The sequence below is a fragment of the Ambystoma mexicanum genome, chromosome 11 (assembly GCF_040938575.1).
Source record: "Ambystoma mexicanum isolate Mex_15411 chromosome 11, UKY_AmexF1_1, whole genome shotgun sequence".
NCBI lineage: Eukaryota > Metazoa > Chordata > Amphibia > Caudata > Ambystomatidae > Ambystoma > Ambystoma mexicanum.
In genome coordinates, this window is record NC_090934.1 from 704,323,924 (window position 1) to 704,349,669 (window position 25,746).

General features: G+C 45.5%; 1 protein-coding gene across 3 annotated transcripts in view; it reads left to right on the plus strand.

The window, feature by feature from the left end:
- Nucleotides 1–25,746, plus strand: part of QSER1 (glutamine and serine rich 1) — a 1,726,564-nt gene that overhangs the window by 1,535,155 nt on the left and 165,663 nt on the right. For all 3 annotated transcript variants that reach the window (XM_069623572.1, XM_069623573.1, XM_069623574.1), the window contains one exon: nucleotides 2,775–2,927. In XM_069623572.1, the coding sequence (XP_069479673.1) occupies nucleotides 2,775–2,927 (153 nt within the window). The remainder of the gene's footprint in view (nucleotides 1–2,774; nucleotides 2,928–25,746) is intronic.

Here is a 25,746-nt window from a genome sequence, read left to right on the forward strand (position 1 = left end):
AAGGCTCAGTCCTTGGTCCTTTTTATGTTCTCTCTCTATACTTCTTCATTAGCTGGGGTTATTTCTTCTTTCGGGTTCTTGCATCACTTTTATGCTGATGACACACAGCTTTTTCTTTCATTCCCACATTTCACTGGCGATATTCATCACAAACTGAGTGCTTGTTTACTGGCTATCCAATCATGGATGTCAGACCAGTTCTCAGTTCTCAATGATGTAAAAACTGAGGTCATTTTCTTTCCTTCCACTTCTATTTCTTTGTATTCTTTACCTTCTTCTATTTCATTTCCTCCAGCTCAACTACCCACTTCATCTGTAGTTCATAACAGAGGTCTCTTTCTTGATTCAGATCTTTCTTTCAGCCATCATATTTCACTATCTGCTCACTCTTGTTGATTTCATCTGCATAGCATCCGGAAAGCCTGTTTGTTTATGACTTTCAAAGCCACAAAGCTACTGGTGTCTTTTCACAACTTTTTTACTGTTCTTCTGTACTCTTTGGACTTCCTATATCTCGTTTAGCTCCGCTGAAATCTTTATTTCAAGATTCTATTCTAGCTCTTTGTCAATTGGCTCCTCGTGACTCTATTTCGTCTTCTTTGGTTCAACTTGGATGGCTCTGTTTTCATCACCGTTTAAAGTTTTTTATGTCTGGTTTTCAAAGCTCTCTAAGGTCTTGCCCCCCCTTATCTTTCTTCCCTTGTCTCTTTTTATCTTCCCTCTCTTTCCCTTAGGTCTGCTTCTCACTACCGTCTTGTAGTTCCCTCTCCTCCTTGTGCTCAATCTCGTTTTTGGTCTTTTTTCTCTCCTAGCACCATTAAATTGGAATGCCTTCCCACTCTCTCTCTCCATTCTATCACTGTCTATTCATCATTTTTGGTCTCTCTATGATACCATCTTTTTATCTGGTTAATGAGGATGTTTTGCAATTGCTGAAATACTTTGTGTTTTAAATATTGACTCCATTATCTGTACTGTTTTTGTTCTTATGTACAGTGCTTTGGCGTAAGGCACTATATAAAATAAAATATGAAGATGGAAGCCCAGGGTATCCCAGGGGAAACGTGTTTGTCTTGGAAGCAAGACAACGCAGCGCCACAGAGGTTTGAATCCCAATCCTGCACTTAGAAGCCACAACGCTGGTATTAAGTGCATTATAAATGAACAGTTAAATAAACAAAATCAAAGAAACTGGGAGTTAAAGCGAAATGGGAAAGGTACGTGGGTTCGCCTATTTTGGACAGGAAATGGGAAAAGATGTAGGAGCAAGTTAGAAAGACGTCTCATAACGCCAGATTCCAGCTCACCCAGTTGTATTACCTGCACAGGGTGTATTTAATGCTGGAGAGGTTGCACGTAATAAATCCAACGGTGAGGCATGACTGCCCAAGATACGGGCAGGGCCACGCGATTTTGTGGGGGGGGTGATGGAACGTCTCAACACGCTGCTGGGGAACAAATATAAGCATGACATATGTCTGTGGGGCTTGCTACCGGAAAAAGTGCCGCAAGACTTGGACCAAGATTGCCAGTTTCCAGCTGGTGCTATCTAAAAGGCAGATAACCATTGCATGGAAAGGGGCAAGTGGCCTGTCGGTAAGACATTGTCTCCAAGATGTGAGCAGGTGGGGGTTGGCAGAGGTGTAGTACTTGCGCAGGCATAGAGGGGTAGAATGAGTTGGAAGTCCACTGTTGGCAGTTATTGAACGATCTGGCATCCACTGAAGACCTAAGGCCCCCATGAACTGGCTTATTAGAGGCAGGGGAGAGAAGGGGATGAACAGAATTGTTAAGCGAAGATGGAGGTAACCGGGATCCGTCTTACGATTCTATGAAATGACAGCACACCACATGGACATTGTTTGGGGGGTTGGAGGAGCGGGATTTAGATCATGGGATGGGGGATTGTTTGGGGGCACGTGGTAGTGGGGGAGCTTTTATGTTACCTGGTCACGATATGTTGTATTTCATGAAAAGCTTAATAAAAAGAATTTTTAAAAAAAGAAAAGACAGATACAAAATTAAGATTGTTCAGAACTGAAGAGGTAATCACTTAGCACATATGTCAAATGTCAAAAGTATAAAACTGAGACAATTGCAGTTCCGTTTTTAGTGAAAAGTTATCTGTATAAATCTCATGTATTCAAGTATCAAATACGCGCTAAAAAGCCTGGCTTTCTAGCTCCAAAAAGGTGTGTATGCATCCTGGTAAATAATGAGCACCCAGTAAAAAGAAATTAGGCTTTTGCATTGTAAAACGGCACTGGTCCCGTCTCTGCATTATGGTTGTTTCAAATGTATGCCAGAAACAGGACTTTGAACCACAGGAGTACTATAGTCAATACAATTGAGTAACATTTACATTATAGTTGACTCACTGTCCCTGGGGAGCCATCATTTAAGTTTGAACTTTGGCTTCTGCTTCCAGTGACAAGACATATTCAAAATGGTAGGAGCCGAGCCAGCAGAAACAAAAATGTCAAGGTTGAGGACTGCAAATTAAGGCAGGTTTCATTCTTCTGACAGTGTTTTTCAGTGAGCATGTTTGTTTAGGCCCAGCAAAAACTACATCATAGTTTGCCATTGGGATATGCTGGGAAAAAACATTTCAATGTCACTGTTTTTATTAACTGGAAGTAGGTATTTTGCGGTTTGAACTATTAATGTGTTTTATGTTGTGCTGTGTCAAGTCCACTTTGTAAGTCATTGTTTTACTATAAGGCTGCAATTTTCTTACAGCATGTTTATAACCGTGCTTTTGTTTCTGTTTTAAGAATGCTTTGGAAAGCTTCCCTGAGCTCACAGTGAATTTGCGTGAGAATAAATCAAGAAAGGGCCCAACTTCAGTTTCTAAAATTAAAGTGAATGGTAAAACATATAATAAGAAAACACTGCAAAATTGCAAGACATCGAATCGATCATCACAGGTACGTTTTCTAACATGCTGAAGTGTAAGTGCTTACCATTTCAGGCTTTTGCTAAATGCGTACTGCAATGATTTTATTTTGCTTTAACAAAGTTTAAATTATTGGTTATGTGACGAATCTGAGGATGTCCTAGGTGGAGCTTTCCCATGGGGCCAGGGCGGTGCATTCACAGTACAATAGTCGCCCTGTGGGTGGTGCACTGAGGGAGGATCATATGGGGAAGGAATCCCCCAATGGGATTGGGGACGACCATCACCAGAGAACACGGTATCACCCCATATTTAATATATTCAACCACTTCTCCAACCCCAATTCCTCCTCCCCCTCTCTGGATAGGGCCAATGTATTTTGTTGTCCAGTCAACCTAACCTACACAACAACACTAAAAACCCAGAAAGTACAATGTATCATGTGCATAGCTTTAAGGATGGTACTGTGACGAAGAAGATGGCGGGAGTCCAAGGATCACTTGTGGGAAACAGAGAAAGCGGCCGATTGCCAGAGAGAGAGAGAGAGACAGACAAAAAAAAGAAAAAAAAAAAAAGCTGAGGCTAGTTGCAAGTAAAAGCCCAAACTGTAGGAAAGAGAGAACCCAGGCGTGGTCCATTATGAGAGGACTACTCTGGTCTTCTCTGCCTCCCAGGGTCCGGCGAAGCACAGAAGAGACAGAACATGCAGCCGGGGAAAGACATCAGACTGCAGAGCCGCTGCAGACCCCACCGGATGCCTGAATGCTATCAGAACCTCCAGAAGGGACACAGCTGTCCGTGAACTGCTAGTACCACCAAGAAGGAAGCAAACAGGTACACGGGTTGCCCGGGAGCTGTTATAGGTCCGGGGGAACAACAGGATGAGCTCAAAAACTGGAAACAGAGGATCTCGGACCCTGAAGCAAATAAGAGTTGTATACTTGGCAGGAGAGTGAACCAAGCAGATACAACGCAAGATTGCAAGTCTGGGACCTGGGCCCAAAGAGTAAGTGGGTCTGGCACCCTGATGAAAGAGCAGGTCTGGGACCCTGAAGCAAGCGAGGGAGAGTTGTATACTTGGCAGGAGAGTGAACCAAGTTGATTTAATGCAACAATGCAAGTCTGGGACCCGCACCCAAATAAAGGGGCCAAGAACCCTGGAACTGACAAAGGGAATCCTATGCTTGGTAGTGGACTGTGCCAAGTTGATAGGATAAAGAACTATGAAGCCAAGACGCATTCCCTCCTGGATACTTTAGTGACATTATATCAAAAGGGCAAAAAGGCTTAGAAGCCTAAAGGAACAGTAAGTTTAAGAAGCAGACTAGGGGGAAGGAACACAACCCTAGCATTGGGATCCTATGCTTGGTAGCAGAGCATGCCAACCTGATAGGATACAAGAACTGTGAAGCTAAGAAACAGTTCCTCGTGAATTATCCAGTGACTTCAGAAAAGTCTAGGCGAAAGGAGTACAACCCTAGCATTGGAATCTTGTATTTCGAAACATTATTTTGCATCACCTTTTTACCAGAAACTTTGTTTGTTAAAAACACAAAGAACACTATTTACTTTGGGAACAGATCATCATTACACAGTTATCTTAGATTATTAGTGTTGGGGACAGAAATAGGTTTTGGAACACAACAGTGAAAGGCTTTTTAGTTTGACTTCCTGACAATGTCATTTGTTTCCTTTGAGGTAGGGATAGAGAGGCATTTTTCCAACCCTCTTTTAATTAATATAAAAGTCCATATCCAAAAACATACCACCATTTTCCCCGAGCCTTACTTCTGCACCCTTACGGTTAGTAATGGGTTCTTTTTGCAGTTTCATTTCATTTTTAGGAAACTTTCACTAAAGGATTGTACTAAAAAAAATAACAGCACAGCTGAAAATGAGGTAAAATTTACTTAAATCAAAGCGGGGGATTGATCAATAAACATAAATATTTTTTTATTTGTTTTGGCTTTACAAAGAAAACCTTTACAAAAGGAACGAAAATTTACAAATCCAATTACAATTTCATAAAATAGTCAAAAAGATAAAAATCCCTTTTTTAAAAAAAATATTTTTAAGGAAAATATTTAGATATCCTTCCAATCTGTTAAAATTTGAAATTAATAGAGAGTTTACATCTGTACCTTATCATTCAATAGTCATCAATCCACATACTTTTGACAGAAAGTGTACTATTGCCAGTTTGAGAGACACACTTTCCATGTAGCATATTCCACCATATTATCTCAGGAAACACTCTCTCTGAGTCCCTCCCAAATTTACCAAAATATTCTAAACGATTTATCATCAATGATTCAGAGTCTAGTACTAAATGCCTGATAGTTTCCTTTACAGTTGCACTCTGACAAAAGCGACAAGGAACATGAACACCCCCTGATTGATCTCAAATCTGCAAAATTTCCCCTGTTAACAATACATTCAATCTGAAGCGCATAACCAGATTCATCCACTTCTAGTCTGGACATTTTGTGAGATATGGTTTCAAGGTACCCAGAATCTTCCAATTTGAAACCAAATGACCGTACAGCTGCAGGCTTTCTACTCTCAAATTAGTTTCCCCCAGTCGAAGTATTGCAATCTTCCTTTGACTTTCATTGGATTTGTGATCAAAAGATCCATCTCTACACCAATTTTGTTCAGTGAAAGACGATAGCATTCATACATTGATAATAATAAATGGGAGTTTGTGTTACCTGCTCTCAATTCTGTTCCTAATACTGCACATAAGTTATTACCTGTTCCTAGAATACATTTTCTGAAAAGTGCTGTTTTATTCCACTCAATGATACTGGTCAATGACTGAAGACCCAACTCGTACCTAAGGGCCCAGAGCGGAATGCATTTTGGTAGACAGTATAATAGACTTCTCCATATTTTCGCTTCCATACTACTGAAGCCATGCTGAGTACTAGAAGGATAAAATTCAAGACTATAACTCAATTTAGGAACAGCTTTGAGTTTATAAAAACGAAGCAACGGCTGCAGTGAATATCTGCAATACTTTTTGTTAACTCTTGCCATTTGTGATTTAAGCAAGACTGTTCGTTCCTCTAATACATTCAAATAAGAACGTTTAGTGAATTTAATAAAGACTGGGTAGCTTAGACACTTAAATGAGGTTCTAGTTGCCAGATTATAACTATTTAAGTACCAGTTAAATGCTTAAGTTTTCTTTTTGGATCCCAATATTATTGTCATGGACTTATTCTCATTTATAATTAAACCATTAAGCTCAATGTAGTTTTTAAAAGCGTTTATCAATCACTGCAGACCAATTTGAGTTTCAAATCGTCTGCGTAGGCACAACAGTTTAGTTTCACCCCCTCTATTTGCGGGGAGATAAATGATACAGGGTGTAATACTTTCCCAACGTCCGATACAAAAAGATTAAATAAGGTTGGGCCAAAGATACATCCTTGTCGCAAGCCGTTCATTGTTGGAATTGCGACTTGACAGTTTACCTTCACCATTCAGGCGTACCTGAATCAGTGAACCCTCATGGAGGTTAATTATGATTGATGGAATATACCAAGGCATTCCAAGTACAAGCAATTTTGACCATAAAAGAACTCGATCTAACCGGTCAAATGCTTGCAATAGATCTATAGTAGCTACATAAATCGGTGAAGCATTTTTTTCCGAAGCATTTTCTTGTAGTACTGAAAACATCAGTCCTCCTAATTCTGTACCCATTTGTTTCCTAAATCCGAATTGCTTATTCGAGAAAATAGTGTTTCTCTATCCATTTCTCCACTAGGTTCAGAACCAAACCCCCGAAAATCTTAGAATCGGCGTCCATAATCGCTATAGGGCAATCATTTTTAGGATTACTTCTCTCGCCCTTCTCATACACCGGGATTACATATGATGTTTTCCATGAGCTAGGAATTTGTTTTGTAATGATAATGTCGGAGAACAAGAAATACATTTTTCAGGAAGTGCAATGAAATTACTTCTGCTTTGTAGGAGTACTGGGATGAGTAGTGGCTAAACCGTCTACTCAGACAAACACTACTATCAAACCAGCAGTGATCGCAATAAAAAAAAAAAGGAACATATGCCGCTCAACAAGTATAGCTCCTTCGCCTTTTTTGGTAGCCCAGTCCGAGAGCAGTCTACATTTCAGGAGGGGGTATAAGCTGGTAGCAGTAGCAACCCAAATAAATGTCCAGTCAAGGTTCTATAAAACCATAGACTTTTAATCAAGCAATAAAATGCAAATAACTAATCTAAGAACATGACCCCCGCTCCCCCTGTAAAATAAACTCAGAGCATTTAGACTTATGTACAATGGCACTCTGGTAGACGAGCAGTGGTGTTCAAGAAATTCATTAGCAACCATCTCAATTTTCAAAGGTAAGTTCTTGAAGATCCAGGTAGAGAAGGGCTGTTTAAAAGTCATTGTTGTCCTTTAAAATGGTGTGGGGGGACATGACCTCTTCAAATACCTTTTTGTCTTGTTCTTGCAGCTCACCAGCATCAAGCCAGGCTTTAAGGTGCTTTCTGAAGGTGTCATTATGTGTGGGGTTGGGGAACTGGACGATTGGGTCCAACAGACGGTGCAGTTCTCAAGCAGTAAAAGCACATGGCAAGATGAAGCCTGGCCAGGCAGATCATGTCAGAGTCTGTGTAGCTCACAAGCTGTTCAATTCTGTAATCAGGGCCCAGAACTGTTCATGGACTTCAGGGTTTCTGGGGAGTCCAAATTCTGGACCTCAAGAGGCAAGTTTAGTGCTTCAGTCATGTGCTGTCACTCAATATGTTGGCTTGTATCTAGAAGGGATCCTTCACCTAAATTGAACAAGAGCCCAAATCCATTGCAGCCAACAATGAGGCAAGCCTCGGGCCACGGCAGGTTAACTCCACTGTTCACTATTGGTAGTTAGTAGACAGGGGACAGAGCTCTCCTCTGCCTTGGATTCCTTCTGTCTTCACCTCACTGGTAGAGCACTTTAGAATAGATGTTACCCCCAACAGAGGTCCAGTGAATTGCTCTTGTGTTTCAAGAGTCCAAAGGTTAATCAATGAATGAGGGGGTGCCCCTCTCCTTTTAAAATCAAAATGGCACAGGGGAGTGGTCCAAAGCAAACCTATTGCAAGGGGCCCAATCCATGTTGTTGTAGTAAGTACCCTTTGCCTTTTGACATACCACAGAGTACCTTGCCTGTCGAATATTGAGGAGACCGGAAAGGAGAAGTAGCCCTAAGGGAAACTAGGAGGCCGGTACCCTTCCGTCGGCCCACCCCGCCTCTCTTGTTACTGCAACCTTGCCCCATCCCTACTGACTTTAAAGGAACTCCAGTGAACAGCACCCTAGTGAGAGGGGGCTTTATTATGTCAGTTCTGCCTCTGAAGCACTGATTCCCAATTATGATTTAGATCACAGATGCAGTGGATAGAAAAGCCTCTTCAGCCTACAGGAAACTTATGTTCCAGCAGCAGTCTACAGTGTGCTTGTAACCTTTGATCCTGCCATGTGCCACTACAGAGCTGGCACTGGAGGCACCTGTATATTGTCAGAGCAAAAGCACATGTTTTCTGTAAAATCGTGGCCTGGAGCATTTAATTTATTTTATTTTTTGCATTTATTTGAGAGCGCAAAACCCTGAGGCGTCTTGGCGCTAGTTACCGAAAGTGCATGGTACATTTAGTGAAGTGCTAGATTACGCATATCGGTTACAGGCCGAATTGGTGTGTGTATGCAGACTGTTAAAGCCTCACCTCATGGTGCGGGGGGCTACATCAGTCGTGCAAACTAACATATGAGACAAAATAGGTGTGGGTAAGCAGTCTGGCAAAGCCTCACCTCATGGTGCAGGGAGCTATATCAGGCATGCAGGCAGGCATGTGTAAGACATATGGTAGTTGCACAGGCTGGCAGGTTAAAATAGGTAGTTATGGTCAAGATAAGATTCATTTACACCACTTACTGCAGTACTTGTAATTGGGGCCTAAGTGTACTGTAAATTACCCTATAAAATGCAATTCACTAAACCACAGAGTGAATCTAGATGAAACCTATGCCTAACGGATGATCTGGGGTAAATTATTCACTAAGAGAGCACACTTACACCCGAGAACTGCTGGTGGAATAGCTGTTGGCAGATACTACCCCGGCACATAGACTCCAGGTGAGTTACACCAAACCTATGTTAAGAGTATGACGTGCCATGTTTCTCAACTTGGCAGGATTTATACCAAGGTGTACTCTAGCTGACATTGTGCATGCCTGTTAGAGAATCAGGCTACACCTATTGTGGAATACCTGCAATTTATGTGAGTGGAAGTTGAATCTTTTTATCTGGCAAGTCACACTTATGCAGGACTAAAGCTGGACTAAAGCTTAGTGAATTGGAACCACTGGCCATAACTATTACACAATCTCACTTTCTACTTGGTATATACCTCATGAAAGGTTTTAAGGATTTCTATTTCTTTGAAAAACTATTCATATCTATATTAGCCATGCCTATACATATACATGATATGGTCCACGTACACTGTGTTTACAAACATACCAATAAAGAACATCACTATAACGCACATATAGTCAGAAAATAAAATAAGTTACAATTAACCCATTGTCAGAAATAGACTTTTTTAAAATGTGAGATTCTCTGTTAGGTAAGATTCTCATTGTAGTGCTAAATCTCCTTCACGTGTGAGAACCCCAGACTTTTTGCTGGACTTATATATTTTTTCTTGTTCCCCAGTGAGTGGGAACCTTTTCCCCACTCACCCTTTGTTTTACTCTTTTTATGGGTGTCATTTATTTCATTCTCCATAGTGTATTTTTGATTGTATCCTTTTTGATAACTTTTATATTATTTTTTCTTGTTCCCCAGTGAGTGGGAACCTTTTCCCCACTCACCCTTTGTTTTACTCTTTTGATGGGTGTCATTTATTTCATTCTCCATAGTGTATTTTTGATTGTATCCTTTTTGATAACTTTTATATTATTTTTTCTTGTTCCCCAGTGAGTGGGTACCTTTTCCCCACTTACCCTTTGTTTTACTCTTTTGATGGGTGTCATTTATTTCATTCTCCATAGTGTATTTTTGATTGTATCCTTTTTGATAACTTTTTTTCACATCTACATTTTATTGTTGGAGCACACAGCACTTTATGTGCATTGTTGCCAGGTTCCTCTTTGGCTCCCCTTTTTATTTTTTTCTGGCTTACCTTGTGTGACCAACTGTTCCCAAGGGTAGAAAGGATATTTGTATCCTCTCTACATTTTATTTTGTCGGAACAGCACATCCCACCTTATGTGGAGTGCTAGGGAGTTACAGTGTATCCCCTTTCTCACTGCACCTTTAACAATTATGTTACAGTGACAAGCGTATCCTAATTGGCTGGTGGCAGTGAACTTTTTTTTTTTTTTGTTTACTTTCTTTACAAATTCGGTGCAATTTACTCACAGGCTGTTTCCACAGCTGCGTTGATGCACCCTTTGATGCCCACTTTTCCAGAATGGGCCCCTGTCTTCTTTTTTCGCCATTTTTCGTTTGCTTGTCCGTCCTTGGTCCTTCCCCTACCCTCCGTTAGGTAAGATTTTCATATTAATGATAAATCTTCCTGAACAGTGTCAACCCTAGAACCTTTTGCTGGACTGGTACATTATTTTTCCCTATACCTCAGTGAGCTGGAATCTCTTTCCACAGTCACAGAATCTTATACTCTTTTTATGGGTGTCATTTTTAAGGCTCTCCATAGTGTCTTTTAAAAGTTATCCTCTTTGACAACTTTTTGGCAATAAGTGCCTATTGTTGCTGGGTTGCCCTATGGACTCCCCTTTTTACTTTCTCTGGCTAACTTTGTGAGTTCCCAAAAGTAGAATGGATCTTTGGATCCCTGTTACATTTTATTAGGTGAGACCAGCACCCCCCACCTCCCCCAACTTATGTGGCGTGCTGGGGATATACTGAGTATCCCTTCCTTTCTCATTTTACAAACTTACTATTAATGGCTGGTGGCAGTGAACCTTTTTTGTATAATTTCGGTGCACCTTTACCGCAGGCTGTTACCAAAATGGCCCCAGTCTTCTTTTTTCGCCATTTCAGCGTCCCTTGTCCTTTCTTGTTCATTCCCCTGACATCCAGGGTGGGAAACCCATTTGTGTTAACTTTATCTTCAGCGGGAATCCTGCAGGAAGCAAGAGGGGAGTCCAAAACTCTGCAGCCCTTTGTCTTCCAGCCTGACTGCGAGATTCCAGTTCAAACTGGAAGGCTGGCTGTCCTGAAAGGATCGCCAGCCTCCCCCAGTTTGAATGTTGAATGGCTGTTTGTTTGGGTGGTTTCCTGCATAAAAGTCTGATCCTGGAAGCTGAAGAGGGAGTCGACCACTGGAAGCAAAACCGAAGAAGATGCTGAATTTGCAGTTGAAACGATTTCCAGCGACCGGATAGCCTGCTTTGTAACTGGAGCCTGCTGTAGCCCTTCCTTCCAATCAACCTGGGGACTCCGAAAACGACGCCCCCAACCAAGAGCCTGGTGAGACCCACTAGACACAAGAAGACCTGCATTTTGAGCCATCCCACGCTGTATTGCGACCTTGCGGGCAGCAGTACCCTGGGACCTCGAGCCACTGTTGGTGCACAGTCTTCAGAATTCTGAATCTTGCTTAAACTGCGTGGGCATCCTACTGGATCTCCAGAGCACGATTCTGGCCCGGATAGTCCACTCACCAGAGTGCTGGACCTTGCAAATGACAAGAATCCGACCAGCGATGTTCTGTCTTCTGTGCTACTGAAAAGGTGCCAAATCCACAGAGCTGCATCCAGCTGCGAGGAAACTCTTGCCTGCAGCCTTCTTCCGTGATCCCTGCTGCAAAAGTCCTTCCAAAGTCCTGTGTTCCGCCTTCTTGACAAAGGAATCCATCAACTGCGTTTTTGGCTGCAGATCCTGAAGTGTTCCTACTGCAACTCTTCTTCTGTGCTGAGGTACTGTGTTGGCCGGGGTATTTTACCTACCTTAAGCCTTTGTGATTTCTGTATAGCTTTGGGGTGTTTTCTGTGATTGGGAGGCCACTTATCCAGTTCATCCAGGCCCACTGCAGAAGCCTAGTAGGGGGTCTTCTCTGATGTCCCTGGATGCTCAGCTAACTTTAAAGTGAAACACTTACTTGTTTGAACAATCTTCCTCTGGAACTCTGACTTTGCCTACAACTGAACCCTATCTCACCCTGCCTACATCTGGCACCTAGACCACTAGGGTCTTGCTACTGCCTCTGAGTGAACCCATGCTCTAGTATATGGGAAGGACTGGATAAGTAAAGGGTTCTGCCTTGAAAAGAATAACAATTGTTAAAAAGTAAATTACTTGCAAAAGTTGGTTGGTACCTGTAACTCTGAGAGTGAACAGTTACAAAAGTTATTACTTACCTTAGAAATGTTCTGCCATTCTGAAAAGCATATGTAACATCTTTCTTTCCTTAGAAACCGTTTCTCTGTTCTAACAGAAAGTAGATGTAATGTTATATTACTCACCTGTGACTTGGTTGTGTCCATTCTCAAAAGTAATGCTGTTGGTTTCAATTCGCTATTCCTGTTAGGATAAATGTATGAGTATCCCCAACAGGTCTTGCTTCCCCTGACTTGCTGTTAGCCTGTGCAGAATAAGTCTGCCTTAGGTTTTACCTTCCTCGAATAACCTTAGGTCATTCATAAAGTGTAACATTCGGTCTTGCTTTTCCTGGTCTGTTTTAGACAGACACAAAAACATTTTGAGGTTTATGCCTGCCTTTAAGTTGGCGATAGCTCCTTTAAAAAGTGTATTGGTTTTACTTACCTTGAGATAGTTGTTTGCCATCCTAAAATAAGTTACAAGAGTTATTGCTTATCTCAATCTGAGTTTCAATGATCCCAAAAAGCACCTGTCATAGTATATTACACCCTTAGGTTTTACTCACCTAGTATAACTATGTGCCATCACAAATGTAGTTATAGGTATTAACTGTTCCTGGAATAAGTATCCCACTATTCTGAAATGTATACTGTCCAGTTGATTTACTATGTGATTTCCTTGCTGAGGGTCACTGTACAACTGCTAGGGTCTACTACCCTTGAATTACTGTAAAGTAATCTGAAAGTAATTTGTGATTTTACTCCCCACAAATAGGTGTGCCCCATACTGAATGTGTATACAACGGTCCGACTTACCTAGAAATACTGTTAGATGTTATAAGTAAGGTCTGTGCTTGGATCTGTGTATTTAACCACTTAACTGTCATGGGTTTGTCCCCGCCCCTCCTCGCGGCCTCCCCCAGTGCCAAGGCCTTTTTTCGTGATATCGGTATGTCGCCATTCAATCCCTTGTACCTTTTTGTTACATGAGATATCTCGGCCAAATTTGGCCCCTTTTTTTCCCACATGTAGGCGGTAGTAACGCCACCAAGGAATCCTAGTTAGCTGTAAGAGGGGTGAGAGAAAATAACCAAAAAGGGAGAAAATGTTGGGCTTTTTCCAAAGATTCCAATAAAATGATGTACAAAGAAGCCTGTGGTTTTTTCCTTGTAAGTGCTAGAAACAAATGGTTTGCTGTGCTGAATTCACAATTTTCCAGGCTTTCAGGAACAGGTTGAGTGGAAACCAAAAAACATATTTTGATATGATTACCAGCCGTTTTGTGAGAGGTAGGTGATTTTGGTCTTTTTTTCCAATAGGACATGCGTGAACGGAATGGAAGAGAAGGGTAAGAAAGCTGAATGGCAGCATGCGAGGCCAGCTTTAAATCATGCCAAAGACGGCAGGAAGGAACCTTAAAAAAGCGAGAGCCGCGCTCGAAATGCACCTGGCAGACCTGACGGCCCGCACCCTAGCCTGTACGAAACAATATTATTACTTGAACAGCAACAAGGCCAACCAGTTACTAGTACACAAGCTCAAAAAGCTCCACTCCCGGAACAACATACTCATCCTCCGAGACAGGCAGGGAAAGCCCTGCTGTGCGGCGTGGATAAGCTGAAGATCATAAAGGAACACCACAGGAGAATCATGTTGGGAGCCCCAACCGACAAGCAAGCGCAAACCCACTACCTGCGCGCCATTCAGAGAGCCCCTCCACTTCCCCAGATGGACACACTGGAGTGCCCTGTCACAGCAGAGGAAGCAATCGAGGTCATCCGCACTCTGAAGAATACAGCTCCGGGTACCGACGGCCTAACCTCCCAGTTCTACAAAATGTTTGTCCATATATCAGCTCCCCATCTGGCGTCTCTATACAACACCTTCCTCTCGACCGGCAGCGTCACCCCCACGATGGAGGAATCCTTGACCGTCCTGATCCTGGAGCCCGGAAAAGACCCAGAACTCTGCTCATCATATAGACCCATCGCACTGATGAACAATGCTGCCAAGATTTTCTCCAAGTTATTGGCACGCAGACTGGTAAAAATCCTCCCTGAGCGGATCCATTCGGACCAGACCGGGTTCATTCCGGGCCGCACCACTATGGACAACACCCGGCGCACTCTAAACATCAAGTCGGCGAAGAGAACTGGGGAGCTCATTGCCATCCTGTCACTCGACGCCCACAAAGCGTTCGACATGCTGGACTGGGGGTACATTGAGGAAACCTTGAAGCACTTCGGCTTCGGCCCAAAGTTCTCGAAGTGGATTCTAGCAAACTACCAGCACCCTACTTCGGCTCTGAGAGTAAGCAGTGACAGATCTGAGGATCCAGATAACCAGAGGCATGTGCCAGGGCTGTCCCCTCTCACCGCTCATATTCGCTTTATCCATGGAGCCATTTGCCTGCAGAATTCACCTGGATCCACAGCCTGGAAGTAAAAGGGGAGACATATAAAACTGCCCTCTACGCGGATAAGATTCTGCTAACTTTAACCCAGCCTGAAACCTCCATGCACGCCCTCTACCAAGAACTGGACAGCTTTGGGAAAGCCTCAGGATTCAACATCAACCTGGCTAAATCTACAGCCCTGGGAATCAACTTTCCTAGAGGCCTTGTATCTTCCCTGTCAGCCAAATTCCCCATCCCATGGGCAAAATCGTCAATTGGCTACCTGGGTATCCAAATCCCGAATAAACCAGAACAAGCGTATAAGCTCAACTTCACGCCACTGCTCAAAGAAGTACAGCAGGACCTGTCCCGTTGGCAAAAACAGGAAGTGTCTTGGACGGGGAGAATCACAGCAGTAAAAATGAATCTGGTGCCCAGACTGCTCTACCACTGCCAGGCTCTCCCGATTCCAGTCACCAAGAAAGATCTACAGAAATTGCAGGCACATATATCAAAATTCATCGGGGGGGGGACCAAGAATAGCCAGGAAAGTGATGCTCCGAAACCGAGGAGTTGGCGGGTTGGGGGTCCCGGACGTCGAAAGATATTGCCTACCGCCCCAGCTTGCCCAGGCTTCACCTGGACAACAGGCAGTGACCGTCCACGCTGGTTGAAACTGAAGAAGACTGGAGCCGGATCCCTCTGGAATCGTTGCCCCACGTCACTCGGACTGGACATCCTCACGATGTTGGACCCCTCACAGCAACCAGGAACACGGTAGAGAGCTGGAAGAAAGCGGCCCGGAGATGAAACTGTAGGACCACAGTGGACCCCTTGTCCCCCAATCTGGGAGAACCCCGACTTCACACCAGGGATCGCACTGAATAACTTTGACAAATGGCAGGCCGAAGGACTGCGACACATCGCAGACTTCTACACCAATGGCACACTGCTCACATTCGAGGAATGCAAAGCGAAGTTTCAAGTCCCGGAGGGGGAGAGATTCCGCTATACCCAGCTCCGACATTGGCTGTCTCACGACACAATAAAATCACACGGAAGAAGGGAAATAATGGCGCTGGAGCGCACTTTGACTTTTCGCACACCCAAGGGCAGAATCTCTGCCATATACAGGCTCTTGGACAGAGGGGACCCCGACAAGAAGGAAGCCTACATGCAGAAATGGGAGCGAGACATAGACCGGGTGTTGGACGGAGCAGCATGGAGTCGCATCTGGTCAAGAATTCAGTAAAGTTAAAAATGCGTCACCAATAAAGAGGCGGCAATCAAAGTGCGTTTCAGATGGTACCTAATGCCGGAGACCCTTAATAAAAGCAATCCGGCCTCCCGTCACAGTGCTACAGAAGCTGCGCTGACACCGGCACACTAATTCATTTGCTGTGGACCTGCCCGAAAGCGGTGAAGTTCTGGAAAGAGGTCCTGGAGCAGATTAAACTCATCACAGGTCTAACAATCGCGTGCGATGCAGCAATTGTCCCATTGTGGGACTCAGGTGACGGCCAATTCCCAAGACCGGCCGACTGGCAGACTTGTGCTCCCATCTACTGACGGCAGCAAAAATCCCAATAGCTAGACTGTGGAAACTCCCCGAAGGTCCAGCGGTCTCCATATAGTGGTGTAAGTGCTGGGACATAGCAGAAAAAATATCCGCCATCCGTGCTGGGAATCGGACCAAGTTCTTCACCATCTGGGTGCCCTTCCTGGATTACACACAGCAGTTCCCTGGAGTAGCACGACAACCACCAGCCCTCCGTTGGATGGCAAAATACGATTAAGGAGACACATCCAACCCAAGGGGGTCGCCCATGCCCACCTCTCCAGTTGAGTGCCCAGGAAACAGTCGAGCAACGACACACAAATCTACTTGGATCCAATCCCCGCCACAGCTACTAAGCCCGAGGACCGTCTACAGCAGTTTCCCTCCCCCAAGATCTCTAACGACTTGGAGCTGCCCCCCCCGACTAGAGAGGCTGCCCCTCCCCCAACCCCCAGATTGTTAATGTTGGACACTTTGGATTTACTTATGTTTGTTTGATTGTGTTTGCATTATGTCGCTGTATGACTCGATTGTTGTCTAAAGCAACATTTACCTGTGACCAAAACATCAATAAAGTCTTGTTGAAAAAAAAAAGAAAGCTCACTGGGAAGACAAAGGCATACATTTCTGAAAAGTAGACCAAATTCCAAGTTTAGGAAGGGGTGATTTGTGCAGGTCAGGCAACACCTATGTAGGGAAAAATTCCATAGTTTGGTAAAAATCTGGAAAATTACAGAAAAAAAAGGTATGTGGTGGACATGGTTGGCCCGGTAAGGCAATGGCTTCTGTGAATTGTGAGAAAAACAATGCTCTGCTACATTCCCCCCCGACTCTTCGAGTTAGGAAATGGCACATTTTTCGTAATGTTTCACAAAACAAGCAATACCACAAGCCAAAAAACTGAGCCATGGTACGCAGGAGTTTTATGCTTATGGCCTAAACAGACGTACTTAGCATGTGTAAATAAGGAAAACAAATGTGGTGAGGAAGGGCAAGCATACATTTTTTGAAAGAGCCCAGGCAGACCTTTTGAAGGGTAGGTGACTTGTGCAGGTTACAGAAGTGTATAGTGCCTAAAGCAACAACTAAATGTAGGTCGCATTTGGGAAATTAAAGCTTGTGTGTGACAAAGGGCAGCAGCAAATGGGTCAAAACGTTATGAAAACCATGCAAATGCAACAAATGTTGTACCTTCCCGCGTTCCCACAGGTGTCCTGACAAAAACGGTACCTCACGTGTGGGTGCACCTACCTGGGCGCAAAGGGAAAAGGCTAAACCACAGAGCAGATTTTGAGAAATGTTGCTCTTGTGGACAACCTACACATTTGGGCCTAGGGTGTCGAAGCCTTCAAGGAAAACAGGGAAACCCATGCATTTCCGAAAAGAGGGCACCAGTGGGAATCCACAGAGGTGTGATTTGCGTGAATTGCCCCAGAATTAATCACCCACAACCCCCAGCAAAGTCAGAAATTTTGCAAACAAATCAGTTTTCAGGCATTTCACTCTGTCCACCCACCAAAACACGCAGCTAACTCCACATGTCCTAGCTTCCCGCGTTCCCACGGGTGTCCTGACGAAAACGGTACCTCACGTGTGTGTGCACCTACCTGGGCACAAAGGGAAAATGCTAAACCACTGGTAACCCCAAGTCTTTCGGCAGAGGAGATTTTGAGGAATTTTGCTCATGTGGACAAACTACAGATTTGGGCCTGGGGTGTCGCGGCCACCAAGGAAAACAGGGAACCCCATGCATTTCGGAAAAGAGGACACCCATGGGAATCCACAGAGGTGTGTTTTGAATGAATCGCCCCAGAATTTATTACCCACAACCCCCGGCAAAGTCTGAAATTTGGTGAAAAAAATCACAATTTTCAGACATTTCACTCTGCCCACCCACCGAAACACACTGCCAGCACCACATGTCCTACCTTCCCGCGTTCCCACAGGTGACCCGATGAAAACGATGGCTCACACATGTGGGTGCATCTACCGGGGCGCAAAGGGAAAAGGCTAAACCACTGGTAACCCCAAGTCTTTCGGCAGAGCAAATTTTGAGGAATTTTGCTCACATGGACAACCTACAGATTTGGGCCTGGGTTGTCGCAGCCACCAAGGAAAACAGGGAACCCCATGCATGTCCTACCTTCCCGCGTTCCCAAGTAGATCCTGGGAATGTGGCCAAGGAAGAACTGGCCCTCTGATTCCAACCCTGGTGGTAGACTAACAAGGCAGGATCACCTGCGTTGGGGAACCCAGGGTTATTCTCAGATGAATGCCCCAGGTGAGACGCAGTATTATACCGGGGAAGATGGTGAGGAGGACGAAGTCCCTGAAGCTTGTGTAGGCTGTTCCAAATCTGCCTCCCTTCCACCCAGTGAATCTCCCTTATCAGAATCCAACAAACCCTCCGCCGAAGGTAAACCCATTAGGGACCCAAACCCCATTGCCGTGGGAAACTACTGCCCTGTTTTCCTGTTGCCAACCCAAATGCTCCCAGTCGTTCTTCTCCCTGTCCCTCTGATTATTATTTCACGAATTTCCAATCTGTCTCACCCTTCTGAATTCATCAACCCCCCCCTAGGACAAAGAATATAATTCCTCACGACACCTTTTCTCCATCCTACTCCATAGGATATTTAGATGTTCTATCCCCCAGCCCCTTTCCAGCATAAACACTTTTGCACACCTTGAAAAACAACGGACACGCACCAGAGCCATTTACCTGACATGTCCCAACCCAAGGGTCAGGCAATTGACATGAACTATACACACCTGATGACCCTTTCCCACAGGGATAAAAGGCAGAGCACGCGAGCACACTGGAAGCAAGAACAACCGCACAAGGAAGCAGCTATTCCAGGACGGCAGTTCAAACTAAGAAGACAGACGGCAAGATCGGAAAGGCCAACAAGGAGGCAAGTGCCCTTGTCCTTTTCCACCCAACCCCGAAACCTCTGTGAAAAGAATCATAAGACCGGGAACTACAGCTGACCTGTGGTGTAACAAATGTCTACGGTACACAGGACCCTCCCGTACTGATGCCCGAAGCGGTACCGTCCTTGACTCCAGAGACATTAAACGACAAGGAGGTCAGCACAGCCGGTTAGTCAGAGGGAGAACCGATAGTAAACCGGCTGGTGTTGACCGAAGATTGCAAATCGCAACTTGTTATGAACAGAGAACTTGTGTGCTGGTGAACCTTTAAAGCCCAGGGAAAGACCAGCTGCAGAGTGGTCCGGTGCCACGTCGGCGTCCATTCGAAAGACTCCTGCGGCTCCCCTTTTCTTGTGAACATTATAGTAAAAAGACGCCGTAGGAAAAGCCGGAATAAAGAGTTAAGGTGGTCATACAAGGGTCGAGCCAAAATCCCTTGTACAATCGAAAGTCCTTAGCCCATTACTAAAGTTTAGCCATTGTGAAACAGGCGTTTGCCCCCGGCTGAGGGAAACGCTGTGCGAACGATGAAAGTGTGAAGCCTGACTGGGGGCTAACGTGCAGCCTGACTGGGGGCGAAGGTGCAGCCTGACTGGGGCTTAAGAGAAAGCCTGACCGAGGGCTGGGAACAAAAAAAGGTAAGTGAATCCCGCAAGATGTTGCATCTAAATGAACTGTGTTAAACGGGCAAATGTGAACCAGGCTGTGGGATGCCCAAGAATGAAAGCAAAATGTAACACCCCGTAAACATCGTGTCGACAAGTGTGAACCTGGCTGGGGGATGTCCACAATGAATGGTTGTTTGAAAAGACATTGAGACTCCTGAATGTTACAAGGTGCTGACTTGAAAGAAAGGCTATATTGAACCCGACTGAGGGAGGCCAACGTTGCAAAAGGATTGGAGCCTGGTTGAGGGGGATCCACGAGTGAAAGGAAATCACCCGACGAGAAGGTTACTGAAAGTAACTTTCTGGTGGTTGTTATAGTGCATCAAGCCCTCCGAGGCAAGAGACTTGTTGTAAAAGAGACTTGGCCACAGAAGGCCCTGATATTTAGAAACAAGCTGTAGGCTTGTGCTGGAGAAGCCCAAGAGTGTGCTGTGCTCAAGAGTCCCGCCTTGTCCTGTGCTAAAAACATGGGAAAGGGAGACCCAGTTATAGCATCCTGACTTATTATTTTGTGAACACTTATTTCTTTTCTGGTGAACATTATCCCACACTATTTTGTAACTTGTAGGTAAGGACTGGCAATCTTTTTTTTTTTTTAGTATAGGCCCGTTTTTATTTGACAAGACGCCACTAGGACTGCCATATTATTTGATGGTAGTAGCATGCTCCCATCTTAGATTTAGGTTTAGATTAGGCATTTTTCGCACCCATTTAAACAGTTTAATAAACACCCTTGAACTGTGATCACTTGTGTCTGTCTTTCAGTGCTTTGGTGTAAGGCGCTTTATAAATCGATAAATACAAATGCAAATACTGTTGCCACAGTAAGTTCATTGCACCACTCTGAGTTACAGTTACCAACTAACTCTTTCACAAGTAAGTACATTTAAACACTTGTTATACTTTTCAAGACAGAATCATTTACTTATCCAGTCCTTCCCTTGTCTATTGCATGAGTTCACTCAGAGGCAGAAGAGGGAGTGCCAGCTGTAGGCAGGGTGATATAGGATTTTGTTGCAGGAAAAGGTCAGGGTTCCTTTGCAAGACTGTACAAACAAGTAAGTAGTTCACTCTAAAGTTAGTTAGGGTCCAGGGACTTCTGAGAAGGCACCCTAGGAGGATTCCAGCAGTGGGCCTGGGTGAACTGGATGAGAGGACTCCCAATCACTGAAAACACCACAAAAGCTTTACAGAAATCACACAGGCTTAAGGTAAGTAAATACCCCAGCCAACACAGTACCTCAGCACAGAAGAAGAGTTGCAGCAGGATCTGCTACCAAAAACCCGGTTCATGGATTTCTTTGTCATGAAGTTGGAAGAAAGGACTTTGGAAGGGAATTTGCAGCAGGGATCAACCGAGAAGGCTCCAGGCAAGAGTTTCCTTGCGGCTGGATGTGGCTCTGTGGTTTTGCCACCCTTTTCAGGAGCCAGAAGAAGACTGAATATCGCCAGTAGGATTCTCAACATTTGAAAGGTCCAGTACTTTGATGAGGGGACTTTTAGGACTCAAATCGTGTCTCTGGAGTTCCAGCAGGATGCCACCTAAGTTTCGGCTCAATTCGGGGGTCCCCGGGTAGTGGGGTATTGCAGCCCGCAAGGTCATAGCACGACATGGGATGGATCAAAATGCAGGTCTTCTTGTGTCTACTGGATCTCACCAGGCTCTAGGTCGGGTCATCTGTTTCGGGATCCCAGGTCGATTGGAAGGAAGGATTACAGCAGACTCTGGTTACAGAGCAGTCTCTCCGGTCGCTGGAAATCGATACGCCCTTTGTTTCTTCATCTTCCTCTTCGGTTTCAGTTCCAGTGGTCGACTTGTCAGCATCTTCCAGGTTCAGATTTTTTATCAGGAACTACAGCACAACCTTACAGAAAGGGTGGTCTGGCTGTACAGTCAGAACAGCCAGCCCCCCGCCGGGAGTTTGTTCCTTTCAGGCAAGGTGAAAGACAAAGGGCTGCAGAGGTTTGGACTCCTGCCTCCCTCCCTGACTTAGAGCCTGGGCGGGTAATCCACAGGATTTTTGCCAAAGACAAAACAGCCACAGAGGTCGTTCCTGCCTTGAATGGCAGGGGAAGACCTCAGAAACAGCAAGCACGCAAGAAATGGCGAAAAAGGAGCCCACCATTTTAGAAAAAAGGTGGCCCTTCTGTGCATTACTGAGGCTGAATTAACAGCCTGCGAGTAATGAAGACTAAAAGTCATAAAGGTAAAACCACTGCCACCAGCAATTCATGTAAAACCAAGTAAGTGTGAGAAACCAAAGGGTGTCTCACGTGCTAGTCCCCGGGGATCTCTCTGTCAGTTGGCCAGGACACGGCCATCGCCTTTGGATCCAGACCCTGGGGGTGGACCAGGGCAGGAGGGTCACCTGGGTGAGGGGTGTTCGGGGAGTGGGGGTGAGGCAACCGATGGTGAGACACAGTATTCCCCCCTTTTCCATACCCATGCCCCATCCTATTTTATAGTATTCCCCAATGTCCTCCATGTCTCCAAACTCCCTTCCCCCCTTTCTGCATGAACACTGGGTCGAGGAACAGGGCATCTGAGGGTAAAGAGGCTAACCCTTACATATCTCATTGGACATGTCCCACTAATCAGGTCAGGCGCTTGACTTTAATCACATACATCTGATACTTATTAGCTCTCCTCAGACGGATAAAAGGCGGAACATAGTGAGACACTCTGAGCAAGGTGGAACAGGAGAAGGAGCAGGTCTTCCGGTGTGAAGGCGAGCCCACTGGAGCAGAATGACTGTTCAAGGGACGAGAAAAAACGGTAGGGAATCTAAGGAGATCCCTGCAGGAGGTTGTTGCCTCCGAAGAGAAGTGAAAGATGCGCGGAGAAGGCCAAATCCCAGACAGGAAGACTGCATTGTGTTTCAAGGATGCCAGCGACCCTCCCGGGTGAACAACATAGTTAGGGAGGCGAGGCCTAGCCTGTGGTATTAACCTTGACTCCTGAATTAAAGCCGCAAAGACAAAAAGGAATGCACACAGCTGGAGAGCTAGCAAATGACATGAAAAGCCGGTGTGTGTTAAGGAAAGATTGACGTTGCAACAATATTCTCACAATTGAAGGCTGGGTGCGTGCTGATGAGACGCGAAGGAAGGCAGACCTGTGGTGAACTTTAAATTACCGATAACTGAAGCCAGTGATACAGAGTAGCAGAGTGGTCTGCCGACAGAAAATATCCCACTCGAAAGTCTCTGCGAAATATGTCATATCTTCTTATAAAGCAGCAAAGTGCAAGAGAAAGATTTCTATGAACATTTGTGCTCATGGTATTGAACTACCAAGAGTCACAGGCAAATAACACAAAAGTGTGAGCTGAAGAGAAAGTGAAAGTGGTCCTGCGCAGGTCTATAGTAAAAGCCACGTGCATTCGAAAGTTCACATCAGTGAAAAGTCTGAGTGTGACTGAGGGAGACTGGAATTGTGATAAGTTAGGGAAAGGGAACCCCTAACGAATGTGAATAAAGCTTGGGGAAGGGTACCCCTGCAAGGGCTGTGTTTGCGAGGTCAGAGCCCGACTGAGGGAGATCTACTTGAATCAGGTAGTTTTTGGTTGAAAGGTCCGAACCCGACCGAGGGAGACCTACGTGAACGTTTTGCTTTGAGAGGTCCAAGCCTGACCGAGGAAGACCTGCGTGAACTTTTGTTGAACTGTGAAAGAACTTTTGAAAGCTGGAATAGTTGACTTTAACATGGAAGGCCAAGCAGGCCTCGATCCACGTTTTGAACTGCTTTTGTTTTGAGAACCTGAGCCAGAGTGTGTCATCCTGTTTACAGGGGCTGCCCTAATCCGTGCTGCCCAACGTGTGAAGGAGAGCTGACTCAGCCACATTGATTCTTTGTTAGAACACTGACCTTCCTTTGCATACATATTCCACATTCTCCAGCATGGGGTCTGGCATGGATTCACATGCTCATGAATATTCGTCTTCATGCCAGAGGCCTGTGGCTACCGGAGGATAGGGATCTCCAAATCAATGTCCTGGAGCTGTGGGCAGTTTTCTGGGCACTCAAGTCGTTCCTTCCGTCCCTCAAGGGCAAGGTGGTGAGGGTCTTCATGGACAATACCACCACAGTGTTCTACATCAGGAAGCAGGGGGCACCAGATCCCCAGCGCTCTCCAGAGAGGTCCAGGATTTATGGCAATGGGCCATCGCCCAAGGGATGTTCCTCATTCCTTTTCACCTGGCAGGAGTCCAGAACACCATCACCGACTCCCTCAGCAGGGAGCTGCCCTCTTGCCACGAGTGTGAACTTCGGCTGGATCAACTGGAGAGCCTCTTCCTCACATGGGCAGACCCCAGATCGATCTCTTTGGGACGGCGACAAACTCAAATGCCAGAGATTCCCTAGCAGGTTCCACCAGCCGGGGAGCATGGGGGACACGTTTTCCTTCCCGTGGGAAGGCCCGTTCGTGTACGCTTTCCCTCCGTTACCTCTTTTGCTGCAAGTCATCAATCAACCCAAACGGTGCCGATGCAGGGTGATCCTCGTTGCCCCGGCGTGGCCTAGGCAGATTTGGTACCCAGATCTTCTCAGCATGTCAGCTTCACCCCTGGTAAGCTGCCAGTTGTCACGGATCTGCTTGCCATCAAAGGAGACACAATCCAACATCACAACCCAGAATTGCTGAACCTGAAGGCCTGGCTCCTGCAGCCATAGAGTTTGGTGGGTACGAGCTGCCCGGTGGACTGCAGGGAGGTTCTTGCCAGGGCCAGGTCGTCGTTGACTGTTAAGTGCTACAGGCACAAGTGGAAACGGTTTGCAACATGGCGCCGGACACAGAAGATCAACCCTCTGAGGGTCACGGCCCCGCAGATCCTTCCATACTTGTTGTCCTTGGCCAAGGCTGGTCTGGCGCACGCCTCTATCAAAGTGCATCTGGCGGTTATCTCCCGCTACACCAGGTCTCAGAGACGGTGTTCTCTTTGGTCACACCGTCTAGTCAAGGAGTTCCTCAAAGGACTGTTTTGATTGTTCCCGCTGGTGTAGGCTCCCACCCTGGCGTGGAAACTCAATGTGGTACGGACGAGGCTCATGGGGGCCCCCTTCGAGCCTATGCATCAAGACTCTCTCAAGTTCCTTTCGTGGACGACAGCTTTCTCGTGGCCATCACCTCTGCCAGGAGGGTAGGTGAGATCCAGTGCCTGTCCTGGAAGCAGCTCTATCTGACTTTTCACGACACAAGGGTGTTCCTACAAACGCACCCCTCCTCATGCCTAAGGTTCCGTCGGAATTCCACCTCAACAAGCCTTTGGTGTTGCCTGTGTTCTTTCCGAAACCTTTGTCCCCGGCTGAAAGGACTTTGCACTCGTTGGATGTGGCGCATGCTCTTAAGTTCTACATGGCACGCACAAAGAGTTTCTGTAAGAGGTATCAACTATTCGTGAACTTTGGTCCTGTTAATCATTGGAAAACTTTATCAAAGGCTTCCAATTCCAGGTGGCTCTCCAGCTGTATCACGCACTGTCACTGGTTGGCAAACCAACAATTGCCCGGCCGTCCGAGACATCTCCAGAGCTGCTACGCGGAGGTCTACGCACACCTTCACAAGATTCTACTGCGTCAACCGGGATTGCAGAGAGGAGCCAGGGTTGGCCAAGCAGTTCTACGCAACCTGTCTGCGTGAAGGTGAGCCTGTTCTGAAGGTAAGAGTAATTGCTTCTGTTGAGCGTTGCCACCTCCCGTGGTTGTGTAATGATGTACTGCTATGTATTCCTATTCATGAGCATGTGAATCCCCGCCAGACCCCATGCTCGAGAAGGAACAAGTTACTTACCTTTAACTGTTGTTCTCCAGCATGGGTCTGGCATGGATTCACATGCGAACCCTCCCCCTCTCCCCTCTGCGGCTCTTCTTGGACATACTGCTACTTTATGCGCTACCAAATCTGAAGATGGCTGCCAGAAGAGGGGCTTAGG